Source organism: Agelaius phoeniceus, chromosome 2 (genome assembly GCF_051311805.1).
Source record: "Agelaius phoeniceus isolate bAgePho1 chromosome 2, bAgePho1.hap1, whole genome shotgun sequence".
NCBI lineage: Eukaryota > Metazoa > Chordata > Aves > Passeriformes > Icteridae > Agelaius > Agelaius phoeniceus.
The window spans coordinates 65,646,606-65,663,213 of NC_135266.1; the positions used below are offsets into that span (position 1 = coordinate 65,646,606).

Genomic DNA, 16,608 nt, shown 5'->3' on the forward strand with positions numbered 1-16,608 from the left:
GTGGCAGTACTAGAGAGCTGCAAGCTTCTCATTTGCTTTGAGTGTCATGAAGTTTTAAAATGTCTTCACTGAAAATTCAGACTTCATAAAGGTCTTTTTGAAGTGCAGAACCATCTGAGAACTACTTTGCCTCAAACTGATTACATGAGAGCTCATTTGCCTCAAACTCATTACATCATTACGCAAACTAGAAGTTAATGTTGGTTTTCTGTCTCTTTACTTGAATCTTTCATCACACATTTCAAACTCATCAGAAATTCACCATTCTCTTAAAAGGTACATTCCTCCATAAAAAATTAAATTGCAAACTGAAAATAATATCTCATGTACAATTCAGTTAGGGCATTTCTACATTTTAGTTCAGGGTGAAGATTTTAATGTTCATTGAGCTACCTCAGTAATTGGCTCATCTTTTGTGCCTCGGAGCAGATTCATTTCATCCGGTGTCAGCTGGAATTTTGCTATGAATGCATCTGCAACTTGTGCTTTCATTTCTAATCTCTGACTGTAATAAAACAAAGTGAAGAGGATATTAGCTTTTTATGCTTATCTCAAATACTGACTTTTCATATTTATACCTTTGGAAATACAACCAGTATCAGAAATTTTGTATTATTAAATTATAATAGCTCATTCTTGCCATCAAACACTTGAGCTGCTTTTTCACATAAGACTTTCTATTAAGGTAACACATTCACTAAAGACAATATAGAGGTATTTTAACACATTTGAAATTTACTAAATTCTTCAAAATTATATTCCTTCAGCATTTGTATCATAAGTTATCTAATCCAGATACTTTGTGCTTGCACTTTTGCAATGCTTGCAGTTGTTACCTTTCAAATTCACTAAGGAAAGGAAAAACCTATAGCATACAAAATCACAAAATTAACCTTACATTAACCTACTTTTCTGCAGACCAGATCCATTTCTTTGTAACACCATGCAGTTGGTATATCAATTTACTAATGTGACAAGCAATCAAAATGCAATGGCTAATTCTCTTGTTCCTGAAATAAACACAGCCAGGATGCAATATGCAAACACCATCTCATGGGCAGCATTTTCCTGCACATGTTTTGTCACATGCCTTACAACCACAGGAGGACCCAAATGGAATGGACTGGGATTCCTGTGGCAACAGAAAATTTGCTCGAACTGTGATCTGAGCACACAGTATTCCTGGAAATAAAGACTACTTTTTCAAGACATTGAGAAGGCATCAATTAGTTATTTGCAGAAGAATAAAGCTCAATTCCTTTAGGATCATTTCATCTTTCAGTGTGATATAATTACTACAAGACAAATACATTGTTATTACAGGGTGGTAAGACAGGCAAGTATACTTTTATATACTGTATAATTAAATTTCCTTGCAAGGTCAAAGCTTGAAAAGAAAGCTTTCACTTATTTACCCCTTCTCTACTATCCAACTAGTGTCTGAACTTCATTCAGCTACTAATTATGGAAAACTGGCTTCCCTTCTGTAGACATGGACGACTTTCCCACCCTGCAGTTCCACAAAATCTTCTAGAGATCAGATTAAATTTTTGCAATTGTCAATGCTCTAGCACACTGAACAATGAGAGGGAAAGTAATATAAAATCCAACAGTACTTTAGCAGTAAAATCTATGCAGATCAAAGAGGAAAGTAAGCCAATACTTCTAAGTTACACAACAGAGACCTAATCAAAAAGGAAAACCAAAAACTCATATGGTTTAATATCACGTCTTGAATTGATAATTCAGGTTTCACTGGGGTCCTAGGCAAATATAATGATTTTATCTTTACATTGACAGTTTTGCAATGCTTAAAATAAAACTATTTAATTTTCTCTAAGTAAACTCTACAATTCCAAATTTTGAGTCTTCATGAAGCCAAATGTTTCTCAGGGAAGGTACAAGAGTGATGGAGGATCATTTTAACTAACTCTACAGACAGATGCATCCATGAAAAGCCCTGGTGCTTTCCAACACAGTGAAAGGGGAATGGAACAAGACCATTTGGAACAAATTCAGTAAATTTTCAGCCAGAGGATTTATGTGGTGAAATCTGAAGAGAGCAAGTCATTCTGTAAGAAGCAAAAAGACAAGTGGTCTACAAAACGTACAACAAAGAGACAAGAAGATATTAACAAAAGAGTATTTTAAAATCAGTCTGTGAAAGATATTCTAAAGGGTAACTATGAAATCCTCACAGTACAGATCAAAGATGGGGCAGGTCTGCTCTGCACTAATATACTCACTGCAACGATGTGTAAGCCATGCTACTCAGGCTGCCTCAGCCATCCCTGCTCATCCCTGACCTGTACTGGCCTTCCCACTGTGCCAGAACAATTGTTTACAGCATCATGTAGTGAATTAGATCAGGGAGCAAATCTGGCAGGAAAAAATCCAGAAGTTCTTACTTCTTGAGGGTGGAGATTACATGTATTTTCTAATTCAGTTTACCACAGCCTGTGCTAAGGGACTGGGGTGTGCCAGCACCAGGAGCTGTCACAGGCAAGAGGCACTGTCCTCACTGCTGCTACAAAACTCTCACAAAAACTACACTTCAGAACTCCTCTGAAGCATAAGAAGAGCTCATTTCAATTGTCAGTTACAGCTACTAATGATAATCAAAATTATTATTATTATGACTCAAGAAAACCCTAGAGGCATCAAGATGGCTACTCAAATTGAAAATCAGCCAAGGACACTTAAAATTTAACACAATGATGCTGCTTTCAACAAAGCATTCCTGTTTCACACTTTTTGCTGAGCAAGTCTAATGCCTCAACATCACCACCACTGTATTTCATTTAAACAACAGAAAATGTAAATTAGTGAATTAACTTCAATAGTTGCCCTGAGTGTCTCCTCTTGGGATGGAAGTCTCAATTTAGTATAAATCCACAAAGCTGAAAATAGACTGGACTACCCCTCCCTTTAGGTAAGAGATGATCCCTTTAGCAAATAGATGAGAGAAGGCAAATGCAACACCTTCTTTGGGTTCAACTGAAATAAATCTCCCACAAAGAGAGGAGCAGATAGGATGCTGAGAAACTTTTCTGTTCTTTGAGCCTGTGTATCTCCTGAGTGCAAAAACTTTAAAGGTGGTCTTACAGAAGTTTTCCATTTATTATCATTTTCTGTTCTTCAGATTTTTTGAATCTATACTTCCATCAAACTGTGGGTGGGAGGAAGTCTGATTTTAAGAAGTGTAGTATACTGGGCATAATGGTTTTCTCCATTTTCAGGTCGAAGTAGGGTTGTGGTAGAACAAGGAACAGAGTCAGGAACTGTCTAAACAGCATGCTCGTGAGTCAGTCCTGGAACTCTATGCCCGGTTTTACTCCTTCTTTATGAAAAAAGAACAATCTTGCTAATCAATATCTCTCTTTCTGCAAGTCCTCACTCTTCACAATCCTCCCTCCATTGTTGCTGCTATGGAGAACAAGGTTTGATCAAACACTGTACTTTAAAGCCATTCCCATCCCTGGCTGTGTCTTGGGCTAAGGCCTGGCATAACTGCACACTGATGGACTTCATGCACTCCTAATAATTAACTTTTATAATATAGAGTCAATACATTAAACTCAAGTACACTGGGCAAGCTAAGCTTCACAATGTACTCAGAAAATAACAACCTCAAGGTGGCAGCAATGTTTCATTCACTTTTCTCAAGATCGTGATTGGGAAGTGGTGACAAGCATCTCTCCTAAACAACAGCATGTGCCTGAATTTTGATAAAGCTGTCTCTGTTGGGCTCTTTACAAAGCACACAGGATTTCAAAGAGCTACTCTGTTTCAGAACCCAGGTTAGCCAGTTCTGCTTGAGATGACTGTGAAAGTTGCCTTTATTATCAATCTGCACAAGAAAGAGACTCTATAGCCTAGATGATGGATTAGGAACAAAATATGTAAATTGTTCATACCTTTGAGTTTTGCCTGGCAGTGTACAGTATTACTGAGACCAACGCACTCAGATTTGCATTCAATTTTTTTCCATATGTATTTATTTATTTCCTCACATACAAGCTAACAGATATTTAACTGGAATTTAATCTATTTTACTAAGGCAGGGCAATAGATTAAAATACCACTCAAGGTTGCTCAATCATTTCACTACAGTAACAAATACCATAAGTGCCTAACAAAAACATAATGCCGGTAACAACAAAAGCCAGTGTAAGTCTGTCTTACATATAACCCACAGCAGTCAGTACCTCTGTGCAGACAACAGGACATTTTAAGACCCACTGCCTTTCTGTAGATATAATAATTTCTAAATTCTAAGCAGTTCAGTACAGCTGAGGAAAGGCCATACCATGTCCCAATTTTTTTTTTTCTTTTAACACAGTTAATCCTGCATAAATGAATGAAACTAACAGCTTATGGGAACCCTGCATTGATGCAAAAGGAGAAGTGCCAAGTGTTGGTAGAATTTAGAACTTGGGCAAAGGACAGGATTCCTACAAAGAGCAATTTCCCCAGTTTTAATCGTTACCAGGGAGACAGAATTCTTTTGCAAGAGAACTCAAAAGGCTGGGAAAACTATGCACTTCATGCACTTTTCCCTTTAACCAAATACAAATGTGCACTGTTTGTTAGGATTATCACCTAGACAGCTCAAAAATGAGGTGGAGAAGAAGCAGACTTTTCCAAAGCTTAATTTTATCTTGCCACCACATACAGCATAAAAATCTGCTAGTTTCTTATACTTAGGATGAATCAGAGCAGTCATTCTGAAATTACTTTCAATTTGTGGTACTGAGGATTCAACACATTTTTAAAGCCTCAGGACAGTGGAGTATTTCTATATAACTAAGTATAACTAAGTAACAATCATCTTTAACAGACTCTATAAAGCTGCAAAATTATTTTTCTGTCATGTGAAAAGCAAAAATACAAGATTATGTAACAAAACAGTTACACACAAGCACTAGAAAACCATTCTTAAGAGTAAGGAGAGGGGCAAAAGTGCATTTGCAAATGCTGAGAACAAATGTTTTGCTCTGCATTTTATCTGTCAAACACATCTCTTACTGAAGCAGAACTGAAATACTGTGAGGAGGTATCCAGTGACCCATTCCATCATTATGAATTATTATGAAATATTCTCCTTTCTTAAAATATAGGAAGACATAAAAAAACCAGTGAATTGTCTAATGTTTCCAGGATACAAGAAAATAGCAGTAATAGTAAAGAAGGCATTAGTGACCTCATCTGGAAAACAGATCACAATCCTGATCATCTGTGTGCAAGAACAATGGATTCCCATTAGACCACAGCTAGCAGGATCATCATGGAAATGGAAAAACTAATTTATCACAGGAGATGAAGGCAGCTCATAAGACAAAGCACAAGATGAGAAAACAGTCAATTTATATCCAATAATTAGGTTGGAAATCCGGGAAATGCTTTTACTGGAAAGAATGAGCTTTTGGCTAAGTGTTCCATGAATAGTAAAACACACAACATGCAAAAATACTGCACTAGTTATGTGTTGAATAGTTGATGAGTTTACCAAAGTCATCATGCAAAGAATAGGTGGCAGTGGGAGAGTGGACTTGAATTCAGAAGGTTTCTCCCATCTGTAACACCTATCTGAAGACAGCCTGCAATGCTGCAGCCCTGCCATCTCACACAGTCTGTGATAAAATTAAATGGGGAAAAATTGAAAAGGCTGAATCAAAAGTAAAGCAACAAATCTCCACTGAAATTATTAAAATCTTACCAAACAGATTACCAAACACTAGAATAAAAAAGTTGACATGTTGTAAATAAATTCAAGAAATTCAATAATTTTCTACCTTTATACTGGTAAAGCTTGCTCTAAATATCATGGGTATGCATCTACAGAATATTTTGGACAAAATTTTAATATGCAGAGCTTTGTAGAAATCATGTGATATATACAGATAAAGATATGTGAAAACACAGAGTAAATCACTGTTTGGCACTGGTTAAGATCCATGATCTATGGTTTCTAAGTTGAGCACATAGATTAAGTTTAAAAGGAGTGTGTTTCCAATGAACACATTCTTTTCCATCTTGTAGAGATGAGCTATTTGATATTTCCATATCAAACAGACTGGTATCTTCAGTTTATCTTTTAAAAATCTGATGTAAAGTCACTTGAAAGGGGCCTGCTTAGTCTAGCTTCAAATCTGCCATCAAATTCAACAACGTTGCCAAAGGCATGGAAATTACACACTGTTCTCTATATCCACCTGGAATAAAATCAAAACAAATGAACTTAAGCTGCAGCAAAAGGAGAACTAAATCAGATAGTAGGAAAGCAATAAAACCAAAATCAATTTCCAGTGAAGACCACAAGCTCTCTGGTCCTGTTCCTGGGCTTTTCCTCCCAGAGCCGATCAGACAAACATCAGTCAGAAATGGTACCATGTAACTGATTCTGCACTTGCGGTGAATGTTTCTCGACTGTAAAACCGCGCTTCATTTCATACTGACCAAGAGTACTTCATGTCTCAACAGAGTTGTCAGGAAGAAAAGCTGGCAAGAAAATAAGGCTTTGCGTGTTCTCTGCTGCTCATGGCTAGAATGTGACAAGTTAGTTTTGTTTTTTTTCTTTCAGATCTATTTTAGCTGGTTTTATTCCTCTGCTACACCCTGTCACCTATGCTTTACTTTGCTACAAATCAGGATAGAAAATGAGCCTTAGAACTTTAAGTCTTCACCCTCTTCCACATGGAATTATAATTCAGTTTAGGCAATCACTGCTTTTTCTCATGAAGCACATTCGTGGGAATAAATGTAAATACAAGTTTCAAAAGGTCAACACATGAAATATATCTCATCAATGCAAACCACCAGATCACCACTTTTCTTAGCACAGGCTGATAAAAGCAAACCTCTCTAATCTGCCCCAAATAGTACTGAGCTTTCTGCTTAAGTTCCAAATTAATTCTGACAATAAAAGATATTTGTTAGAAGGGAAAAAGGCACCACCAAGAGGCAAGGATGAGAGATCAGTAGTGCAGCATACTGAAGCAGACTCACTTGTAAACATTTTTCTTAAGACTTCTAAGCTTGTATTGAGCACAGAGGTGACAGTCAAATAATTGACTAATTCCAAGAATGGTGTTTATTTTTTAAAAAAGACCAAACCTGAATGTAATGCAATTCAATTAAATCAAACTGAAGTACACACTTACATTCCTGTCTGGGAATCATACTTAATTTTCTTTTAAAAAGTAAAACAATCCCAGGGCTATGTAAATGGCTTTTTTTGTAATTGATATAACTAACAATGATTCTGAGACCAAAATACAAATTTCACTCTCTTTAAGAACACAATTAAGAGGGCGTAGCAAAATAAGATCACTTGTAGAGGTGTTCAAGTGCATAATCTCCACAAAAGCTCTGAACCAGTAGCTTGACTCAAGAAATATCTCTCAGCCATTTCCATTCTTTCCTAACAGTTTTCAGAGCATTGTGGTTTTTACTTTTAGAACACTAGTTCTAGCCCTCAAAAACTTTTATATTTCTGCACACTTATTTTCAGTGAAGCATATACACACCCTGAGCATATACACACACTTACATAATTGCTCTTACCTAATTTTATAAGTATTAATATCGCAAGTATTACCTTCTAGTCTCTCTTCTCCATTGTTACATTGATGACTCTAACTCGTGGCTAACCTCAAAAACAGCACAACATCTTGCACAACATCTTATTATTAAGTGGCTGGTAGAATTACTAAGAAGCCAGGCTTTTGGCATAGAGTATTTGGAACTAAACAAGTTATTTCTCTGGTGTGGGAATTACTGAACTCTGGGACGCTTGTTCCCTGTGCAAGGTGAAGTAGTTCAGTATTGCAAGTAAGATTTTAGCCTCATACCAAAAACAAAACCCAAACCAAACCAAACAAACCCCAACAGCAAAAATAAACAAAAAACTCCAACAAAACTGGAGTCAAGTATAACAAGAGAACCAGAGAACCAACAAGTCAGAGGAAGCTATTATTAAAATCTCACTTCAAGGAGCAAGCAAGATCCTTTTTCTGTCAGCCAACTAGTAATAACAATTAAACAAACCCACATCTTTTAAAGCACAACAGATGATTGTTGTTTGAAAACAAAGTAATCTCCTCATTATACATAAAAAACCTAATGCAATCTGAAAGCAATATTAGCATGCTCAAGTAGAAGTATAAAAATCTACTGAAGATAACTAAAATGGAAGTGGATTTTTAACAATTACTAGAAATTGCCTGAATTAACTCAGTTTTTCTTTATTATAGAAATTTGTTATTAAATTGAACACTCCAGTCAAGACTCTATGTTACTGAGAAGCAATAACTTAACCTTTTGTTATGAAAAGGTAGATGGTTGGATGTCTAGACTACCTTATTTCACACTACATGGTTCTATTAAGTTATGGTAAGTCTCAGTTTTAAAGGAAAAAGGAAAAAAAATCTCATTTCCTATGCCAAGCAGATACCATAATTTAAATAGTGTGAAGGAAAACTGTTTCCAATGTACAGTAGTTTTAACTAGACTTCATAGAAGAAATAAATTCAGAATAAGCAACCTAACTGACCAAAGAAATTACATATTCACAAATATAAAAATGTAATTGCATTAATTACTTTCAAAATTTGTTATCTAAATAAGACCCTACATTTAGCATATGTGCCAAAGCAGGTCTAAAGCTCACAAACCAAGTAACAAGAAAAAAAATGCTGCAAAGCAAAAACCCAAGAATGCATAAGTTTTAACCTAAATCTGAGACAAAAATCCAATTTTCTGTCCCAAATATTTACCCAGATATCTTAAATTCACACATTCCACGAATATAGGAAGTCCCAAAGCGCTCATCAGGAATACCCACAGGAAACTTTAAGTGAGCCCCTTCAAAACACAAACCTGAGAGACCAGGATAACCAACAAGAGTTCAGGTAAGAAGCTTTGAAAATCAAAAACCATCTTGAACTACAACTAATTATATAGATGATAACACAATGACAAAACTTATTATAGAAACCTAGTATCCACACAGAGCCACTGAGACAGCCATTCCTTTTTAAGTACAGCAAAAAAAGGAAAATAATCTAAATCCCTAGTTAACACTAATATATGAAATGCATCTGGAAGTTTACACTCTCCCTTCAGTTTCAGATCACTGAATAAAATCCTAACACTTTTTCCAGCTACAAAAACATGGTCAGCTAAAGTAAATCACATAAATGCTAAGCCTAATAGAAAAACATAATAGAACAGGTCCAGTTTTCATCTCTGCATTTCAACTAGACAGCATTTCAGGACAACCCTCAGAGGACAGAGAAGCCATGTCCTTCTAGTTTCACCACTTATTTATTGGCTAAAAAAGGTCACATTAAGTTGAAGGCATCAGCAATTTAAGACCTGTACTTTTTCAGAGGCCAGATTTCAGGTGTTCAAGAATCCCCTAACATCTGGCAGCAGATGCCTCTTCATAAAGGAATGAAGAGGTTTACATAAATGTAAAACAAAGGAATGCATCAGAACAAACAGTCCTTTAACAAGTTAAAAGAACAAATGACTAAAATGTCCCAAATGGAACCAAACAGTCTTCACAATTTTTCATACATTTAGGGAGGGAAAAATTCAACTTTGCTAATATAATGGTATTATGAATCTTATTCTAATGGTATTATGAATTATAAGACTGTAAAAGTCACAAGTACTTTCTGGCTTCTGCTCATGGGTATTTCATGGTATACTTAAAAAATAAACTTCTAAGCTTTTTCCTACATGTGCATTCCAAGGTCACATAGATGCTTAGAAGGACAGATTATTTCCTAAACATTTTTCCTCTTCACACCAGGGGGATGTTCTGTCTTTTAAAGGAATTAGCAGAAAGCCTTTTAAGTAAACTATAGTGCAAGTAAGGACTATATTGCAGAGGTACTGATGTACAGTCTGCATAATCTCCTTTAATTGAATTTAAGGCCAATTAGACATACACCTCTTGGGACTGGTCTTAGTATCTCCCATTCTGCTTCAGAACAAGGAACCAAAGCAGCTTTCCTTGTCTTGAAACTACAAAATATATGACCACTTCTGTGTTCTACTACTTCACGTATTCATATTCAAAATGATGTATTTTTTAAGACTTCTGCTAACTTACTTTAAGTGTCTTTACCAAATCCTTCACTTTATATGAAACAGCATTGCATTTTATGCAGTAGTTCTGCATTCAATGTTTAAAATATGTACAGATTTTCTACTGAAGCTCCTATCATAAACCTACTGATTTTGAAAGCTCACAGAGAGCAATCCAAAACCATAATTTCCACTAGAAACTTAGTGCTGCAAAATAATTATTTCTGACCTCCAGTGAACTGTATATAATTTTCTGGAGAAAGATCATAAAGCAAGGGGACTCATTCTTCTACACTGAGAAAACCTGAAGCTATAAAACCATACATCCTAGCCAAAAAACAATAGACTGCTTGAATCAGTCATTGGTTATTATCCCCTTCTCAGGAATAAAAAATACTGAAAAGCGAAAAATACAAATCTTTTCTTCCACAGGAGGCTGGAGAACCAATGGAAAAAGTGGTCTGTGCTTGGCTCATTTAACAGCACTCCTGTATTTTACAGTCGCCTTTAAATATAGCAGAGTAGGTTAGAATCCAACTTTGCACTCCCTCATACAGCCCCTGAAAAAGAGAGAGATTTCCACTGGATACAAAACATTAATAACAAGAAGACTGTCAAACTGATGGGAAATTGAGTTGGTCCATATCTGTTATGACACAATATAACTTACGTTACCAACAGACTTCATGCAGATCCATATTTAGCATGTGTTACCACTGTAAATTATTGTTTTCTCTAAAAAGCCAATTTTTATTGAAACAAACACTAACACATATTCTTACCGTATTGGATCATTTAGCAATAAGCTAAGAGTGCAACTGAGCTAAAAAACACATATAGTATTGAAAAAAATATGAAGTCATAATCAAAGTGTCAGAGTCACATATAAAAGAAAATTCTATCAAATAAATAAAGTAGTATACATACTTTTCTGCCTGGAGTTTTGTGGTTTTTACAATCAAGTCCTGGGTTTGTTCCTTTGCTGCCTAGAATACAATTAGAATTGTTAAGCAAGTGAAAAACACAAACATGTCAACTGTATTAAACAATCTTTAAAATAGGTAATACTTTTGAAGCTTTCTGAGTATAAGCAATTTAAATGAGTATATTCTTTGAAATAAAAGGCCTTCTTGAAACAAGTATTCATTAACTCTCCCTATGTCCAGGCAGTAAAATAAATAAATTTTTATCCTTATCCATATATATTTTCATGTTTATATACATATATATTCACACAGTTTATTTTTAATTTATATTTAATAGAGAAACGCTATAAATTATGGTGAAATAGTTCTGACTATTTTGCTTGCCTGTCAACTGTACATCATTTACTGTCACAAAATAAAAAAATGAAACAAATACCTCTGGATGCTAAACAGCCCAGTACTAGTGTCCACTCAGACTTTTTAGAAAAGATGATGAACACAGCTCTGCTAGTCTAAGCAAGCCTAGCTCTACAGTCCAACAGCTTACAGAGCTGCATGGACCAAAGACAATAATTAGGAAAAATAACTTTATATCTTTACTGAAAAGATGGTCAGGCATTGGAACAGGCTGCTCAGGGAGGTGGCTGAGTCACAATCCCTGGAGGTATTTAAAAGATGTGCAGGTGTAATACTGAGGGACGGGGGAAGGTGGTGGAACTTGGCAATGCTGGGTTGGACTCAATGATCTCAGAAGTCCTTCCCAATCTAAATGACTCTACCATTCTAACTCGGGAAACTCAACACAGCCCTAAATATTGAGTGATGGCAGTGCAAGGGAATCCATGCAGAAACAATTCTGCATCAGACAGCAACCGCATAACTGAAAGGATTGCTGCAACTGAAGAGTTCTGAAACTTATTGCTCTGTGAAAAGCTAAAAGACAGCTGGATTTTTTGGCTTCAAACTGGATGCCACCAGTGAACCCTTATGCAGAAAAACTGAGACAATTTAACCAAAAAAAAAATCATAAAATCAAAATTCATTCAGTATAGAAAAATACTGCAAGTGAAGAGGTGGAAAAGGCAATAAAGACATTCTGTGAATAACTTCAATGCTGTATTACAGACATATTACAGCTTGCCAAATTGAAGATGCCAGTCTTGAGACCCCTGAGAGGTTTAACAAAAGTATCTATACAGACTGATTCATTTCAGCCTTTTTATCTGCCACTACATTAGTTATAACAGAAATGCAGTAAAGGTACAGGAATGCTTTGAAAGGTGAAAGTAGGACCGTAACAATTCATGTCCAACTTAATTGCAAATTTCAATAAACAAAGAAGAGGAAATTTGCTTTCTTTCCAGTACTTTCTGGGCAGAAGTACTGATTACCATGAACATTGCCAATAGTAGGACATCAGAAAAGAAGAAAAAGCATTTTTTCTGAATCTAGCTGGATATACCAGGAGGCCAGTGCTTACATAAGTGTATTCAAATACACACCAGATATTGTCAATATTTTATGTATGAAATATAAGAGTTTACATCTAACCTAACCAGGTAACTGTCAGACATGTTAGAGAAATCAGAAAGTTGGTATTTGATGTTTCTTCTATATCCAAAACAGAAATATTTTTCTCTTCCTCCCCACCTCAGTATATTAGTTAACAATTTCATTGTTCTTCAACCCCACTGAATTCCATTTTAGCACTTGCTCCTTCTCTCCCTTTCAGCCACTCTATTTCTCAAGTCACTGTCCTAAAATCAGATGTGACAATATATGGTTATTTGGATCAGATGGTACTACAACCTTACAAGATAACAAAGCTAAAAAGCTTTTTGGTTTATCCAAATATATTCCCTTTCATGTTCTGCATTTGTTCTGCTTTCTTAATATACTGGTCTCTTTGCACATTTTTCTGCATTATATGCCCCAAATCCTCCTTTTTCTATTTGCTCTATTTAGCTCATTTTTGTCTCCTTATTCAGCTTGAGCATATGCCTGCAAGTCCTCCTATCATACTACAGATAAAGTACCAGAGTATTTCACAACTGAGAGCTAGTTCACAAGCTTATTAACTTTACATTCATACAAAGAAAAAATGGATTGAATGAAGACAAGTTATGAGTTCTACAGGGCTCTAGAGGAAACCTCCTGTGGGTCACAGAACAAAACTACCTACTGACTTTAACAGTAAAAGAAATCTCTGCAGGGTGGCTCTACTCTGGGAAAAGAAAAAAAAAATCACAGACAACAGTTACACTTCATGATCTAAAGACAGAAAAGAGCAAAAATCTGCATGGACACTCGACTCATTTCCACATCTAAGAGCTTAGTCCAATAGTTCCTGAACTGCACTGGGAATATACCCACATTAACAATGTTCAAAGAGATCTGAGACCTCTGAGGCGCATTACCCAGTTCCTTCCAAAATTAAGTACTGCAGTTGGCTATGCTGTACTCTCACATCTTTTGGTACAAGTTCATCAAGTCACAAGCATTTGAACAATAACTGTGAAACCTATTTATCTAAGTAGGGGGATATCTAATATCCACACACACATACATATGGAGAGGAAAACAACTGTTTTTACAGGATTTTTTTGGTGAAGGAGTCTTATTCACATACTATAACTTATGTGCTGTATTGGGAACAGGCTTGGTTTGGCAATACATCTACACTTCAGGATCCATAAGCCATTTATATGCATCACTGCACTGAATTTTGAACTTGTAACCTAAAACCAAGCCAGACTTAGTAATGCACCATAAAACACAAATTTCCTACACTCCCCAGCTCCACCACGAATATTACGCACTCAGGATTAAGATGAAACAGAATTGGTTTTGTTGCATATTGGCATTCTGAAACAACATTAAGAAACAAAACCAATACACTGAAGATGCACACCAGATCTGCCTCCCTCTTTGAATTACCAGATACTTTCCTATGAATATACTTGAGGTATTTGCATAAACACATAACTCAAGAAACACAGTCAATACAAAAGCCATTTTAAATAGAAATACACAAATTAACCCTTAAATCTCACATCCAATCTAATAAAATATTTTCTCTCCACTGACGCACACATGGATTTCACATTGCTGTTATCAAAATAAGTATATGGCTGCATTTTGAACTGCAGCTTGGAAGAAATTAAAATTACTTCCTTGATACATTTGTCTAAACAAGTAAGAAGCAGCATAATAATATCCTAAAGTAACATAACATGCATACCATGGAAACATTTTGCTGCTGCTCTTAATCCTCAAAAATAACTCTTTGTCCTTTTAAAAGGACGTAGTCACACCTCAAAAGGAAAAATATTCAAAGCACTTCCATTTATGTAATACCTTCAAACGACTGGACATGTCTTCACAGCAGCTGCTCATTGCTTGCACATCTTCATTTATACTCTCAAGTTCCTAAGTAAGTTCAAATAACAGAAACTGGTTTTAATCAGAAATGCTGTGTCCAGGCCCAGCTTCCCACCACAATTAGATGCCCCCGTTTCAAGGTACATTGTTGCTCAAGGCTCCCTGTTAGTCAGTGCAGAGTAACGCACCCCTAAATATGAAGTAACACTCAGGACTTGGATGTGTTTGAAACATCCAATGCAACACTTCCAACAAATGAAACAATATTACTGTAAAAATATATCTGTCCTGGAAAGTTAAAATCTCTTTTCATACTTTTTTCTTTTTTTAAACTTTAAGTCATTTGTAAAATAGCAAGTCATGCTGCAAAAACATTACCTCCTTAACTTGCTTGAATATGTGCACAAATTCTTCATTGATGGCCAAGCTTCTTCGTTCAATGTCTCCACGCAGGTTCCTCCGGGTGCGCAAACTGTTTTCCACAAAAAAGGTCGAGAGAGCCTTGAGTGCTTCCAGCATTTCCTAGAAAATAGAGAAACGACGAACGTTTGCATGCAGTTACAAAGAAGCAGGTTAAATAGTCTGTACCCACCCCAAGCTCATGGACTTATTAAAAATAAAGCAAACCTAATAAATGGTTTTAGAGGAAAAAACACCTTAACACACTCCACATCAGCTGGAAAACCACTAAAATCATTGCTGAACTTTTCTTCTTCTAACAGAAAACTCTGTCCACAATTTTGCAGTAGCTTTAACCAATAAGACAATTTTTCTGTAAATGAATGACCTATCCACAGCGAGAAAACATTTAAATTACAAAAAAGCTTGAGAAGTGCCCTTCCGAGGCAAGTAATACAAACCTCCCTACGATCTGAAGGGATAAAATAGGAGCGTGGCATGTTGCTGGAGAAGCGAAAAGTAATTTTATTCGCAATTAATGCTGCAAAGGACCGCCCGCAGCTCCGCAGCGGAACTGAGGCTACGGCAGGACTCGCCTCCCCGCCGCGAAGCCTGTCGGGGCCCGCGGCCCCTGACGGCTCATCCGGCCCCCACCCCGTCCCGCCGCCGCCGCCCAACCCACCTTGTCATTGTCCAGGCGGGTCTCCAGGATCTTGTTGAGCTTGCGGGACAGCGGGTTGGTGCCGGGAGCTGCCGGGAGCCCCGGGGCGGGGGCGGCGGGCGGCGGCGGCGGCGCGGCGGTGTCGGCCATGGCTGCGGCCCTCCCCGGCCACAGCGGCGCCACACGGCGGGGCTCCGGCGGAAACGCGCTCCGAGCATTTGGTTCCGGCCTAACGCAGGCCGGCTGTAGGGCCCGGCCTCGCCTGGTGCAAGGTGGCACTCGGGGTTTTTCTGGTTGTTTGTTTTTACTGATAAAATAAAAAGATAAAATAATGAAAATATTAATAATTAAAAATAATTTACTCACTAAATAAAGGATTTCGAGTGGATGATAGAGGGTTCACTTCACGAGAGCAGATAGCTGTATTTATTTCACAAAACAAGTGCTTCAATTATGAGCACAGCTAGAAAGAAAACAACAAATGAGATCTCTGTTGTATAAGCTGACAGCAGTGGCTGTATATGTGTCAAAATGAAGATGCTGTCTTGTTTCTGCTGTGCATTTACTGACACAGAGGTGACATCCCAAGGCCTCCTCACAGCTCCAGAGCACAAAATCACAGAGTCAATGAAGTTGAAGAAGATCTCTGAGATCATCGAGCCCAACCTATGGCCTGACAGCACCATGTCAGCCAGACCATGGCACTGAGTGCCGCAGCCAGTCTTTCATTAAGCACCTCCAGGGATGGTGACTCCACCACCTCCCTGGGCAGCCCATTCCAATGCCCAGTGACCCTCTCTGCAAAGAAATTCCTCCTAAGGTCTAACCTAAACTCCCCTGGTGCAGCTTCAGACTGTGACCTCACTTGTCCCATCTGAAATGCTGAGGTGCAGCAGAGGGATTTCTGTGGGCTTTTCCAAAGGACAGAAAGCAGATATATAGATTAAGGTAAGATGCCATGGAGAGAGAATGACTAACAGTGCACAGCTATTATATAATGTGAAAAATCCGTATTTTATAATTGGCTTTTCACAACCATTTAAATGAATATTATGTGTTATGTTAGAAACTTATGCTGTATTAATTTTCTAAAGTAGTGTGTTAAATATAGTTTTAGGTTATAATATAATGTTAAAGTAGAAA

The 16,608-nt window shown here is 37.0% G+C and overlaps 1 protein-coding gene across 2 annotated transcripts in view; it reads right to left on the bottom strand.

Annotated features, from left to right (window-relative positions):
- The window catches only part of COG6 (component of oligomeric golgi complex 6), a 55,370-nt gene extending 39,706 nt beyond the window's left edge, over positions 1 to 15,664 (bottom strand). The window contains exons 1-5 of one of the 2 annotated variants that reach the window (XM_054654162.2): positions 15,487 to 15,664; positions 14,784 to 14,927; positions 14,382 to 14,453; positions 11,026 to 11,084; positions 394 to 505 (exon numbers count right to left, since the gene is read on the bottom strand). In XM_054654162.2, coding sequence (XP_054510137.2) covers positions 394 to 505; positions 11,026 to 11,084; positions 14,382 to 14,453; positions 14,784 to 14,927; positions 15,487 to 15,615 — 516 coding nt within the window. In that variant the 5' untranslated portion in view covers positions 15,616 to 15,664. Of the gene's footprint in view, positions 1 to 393; positions 506 to 11,025; positions 11,085 to 14,381; positions 14,454 to 14,783; positions 14,928 to 15,265; positions 15,416 to 15,486 lie in introns of those variants that run through there. The other variant, XM_054654167.2, reaches the window with a different exon arrangement.
- Between the last annotated feature and the right edge of the window lie 944 nt (positions 15,665 to 16,608).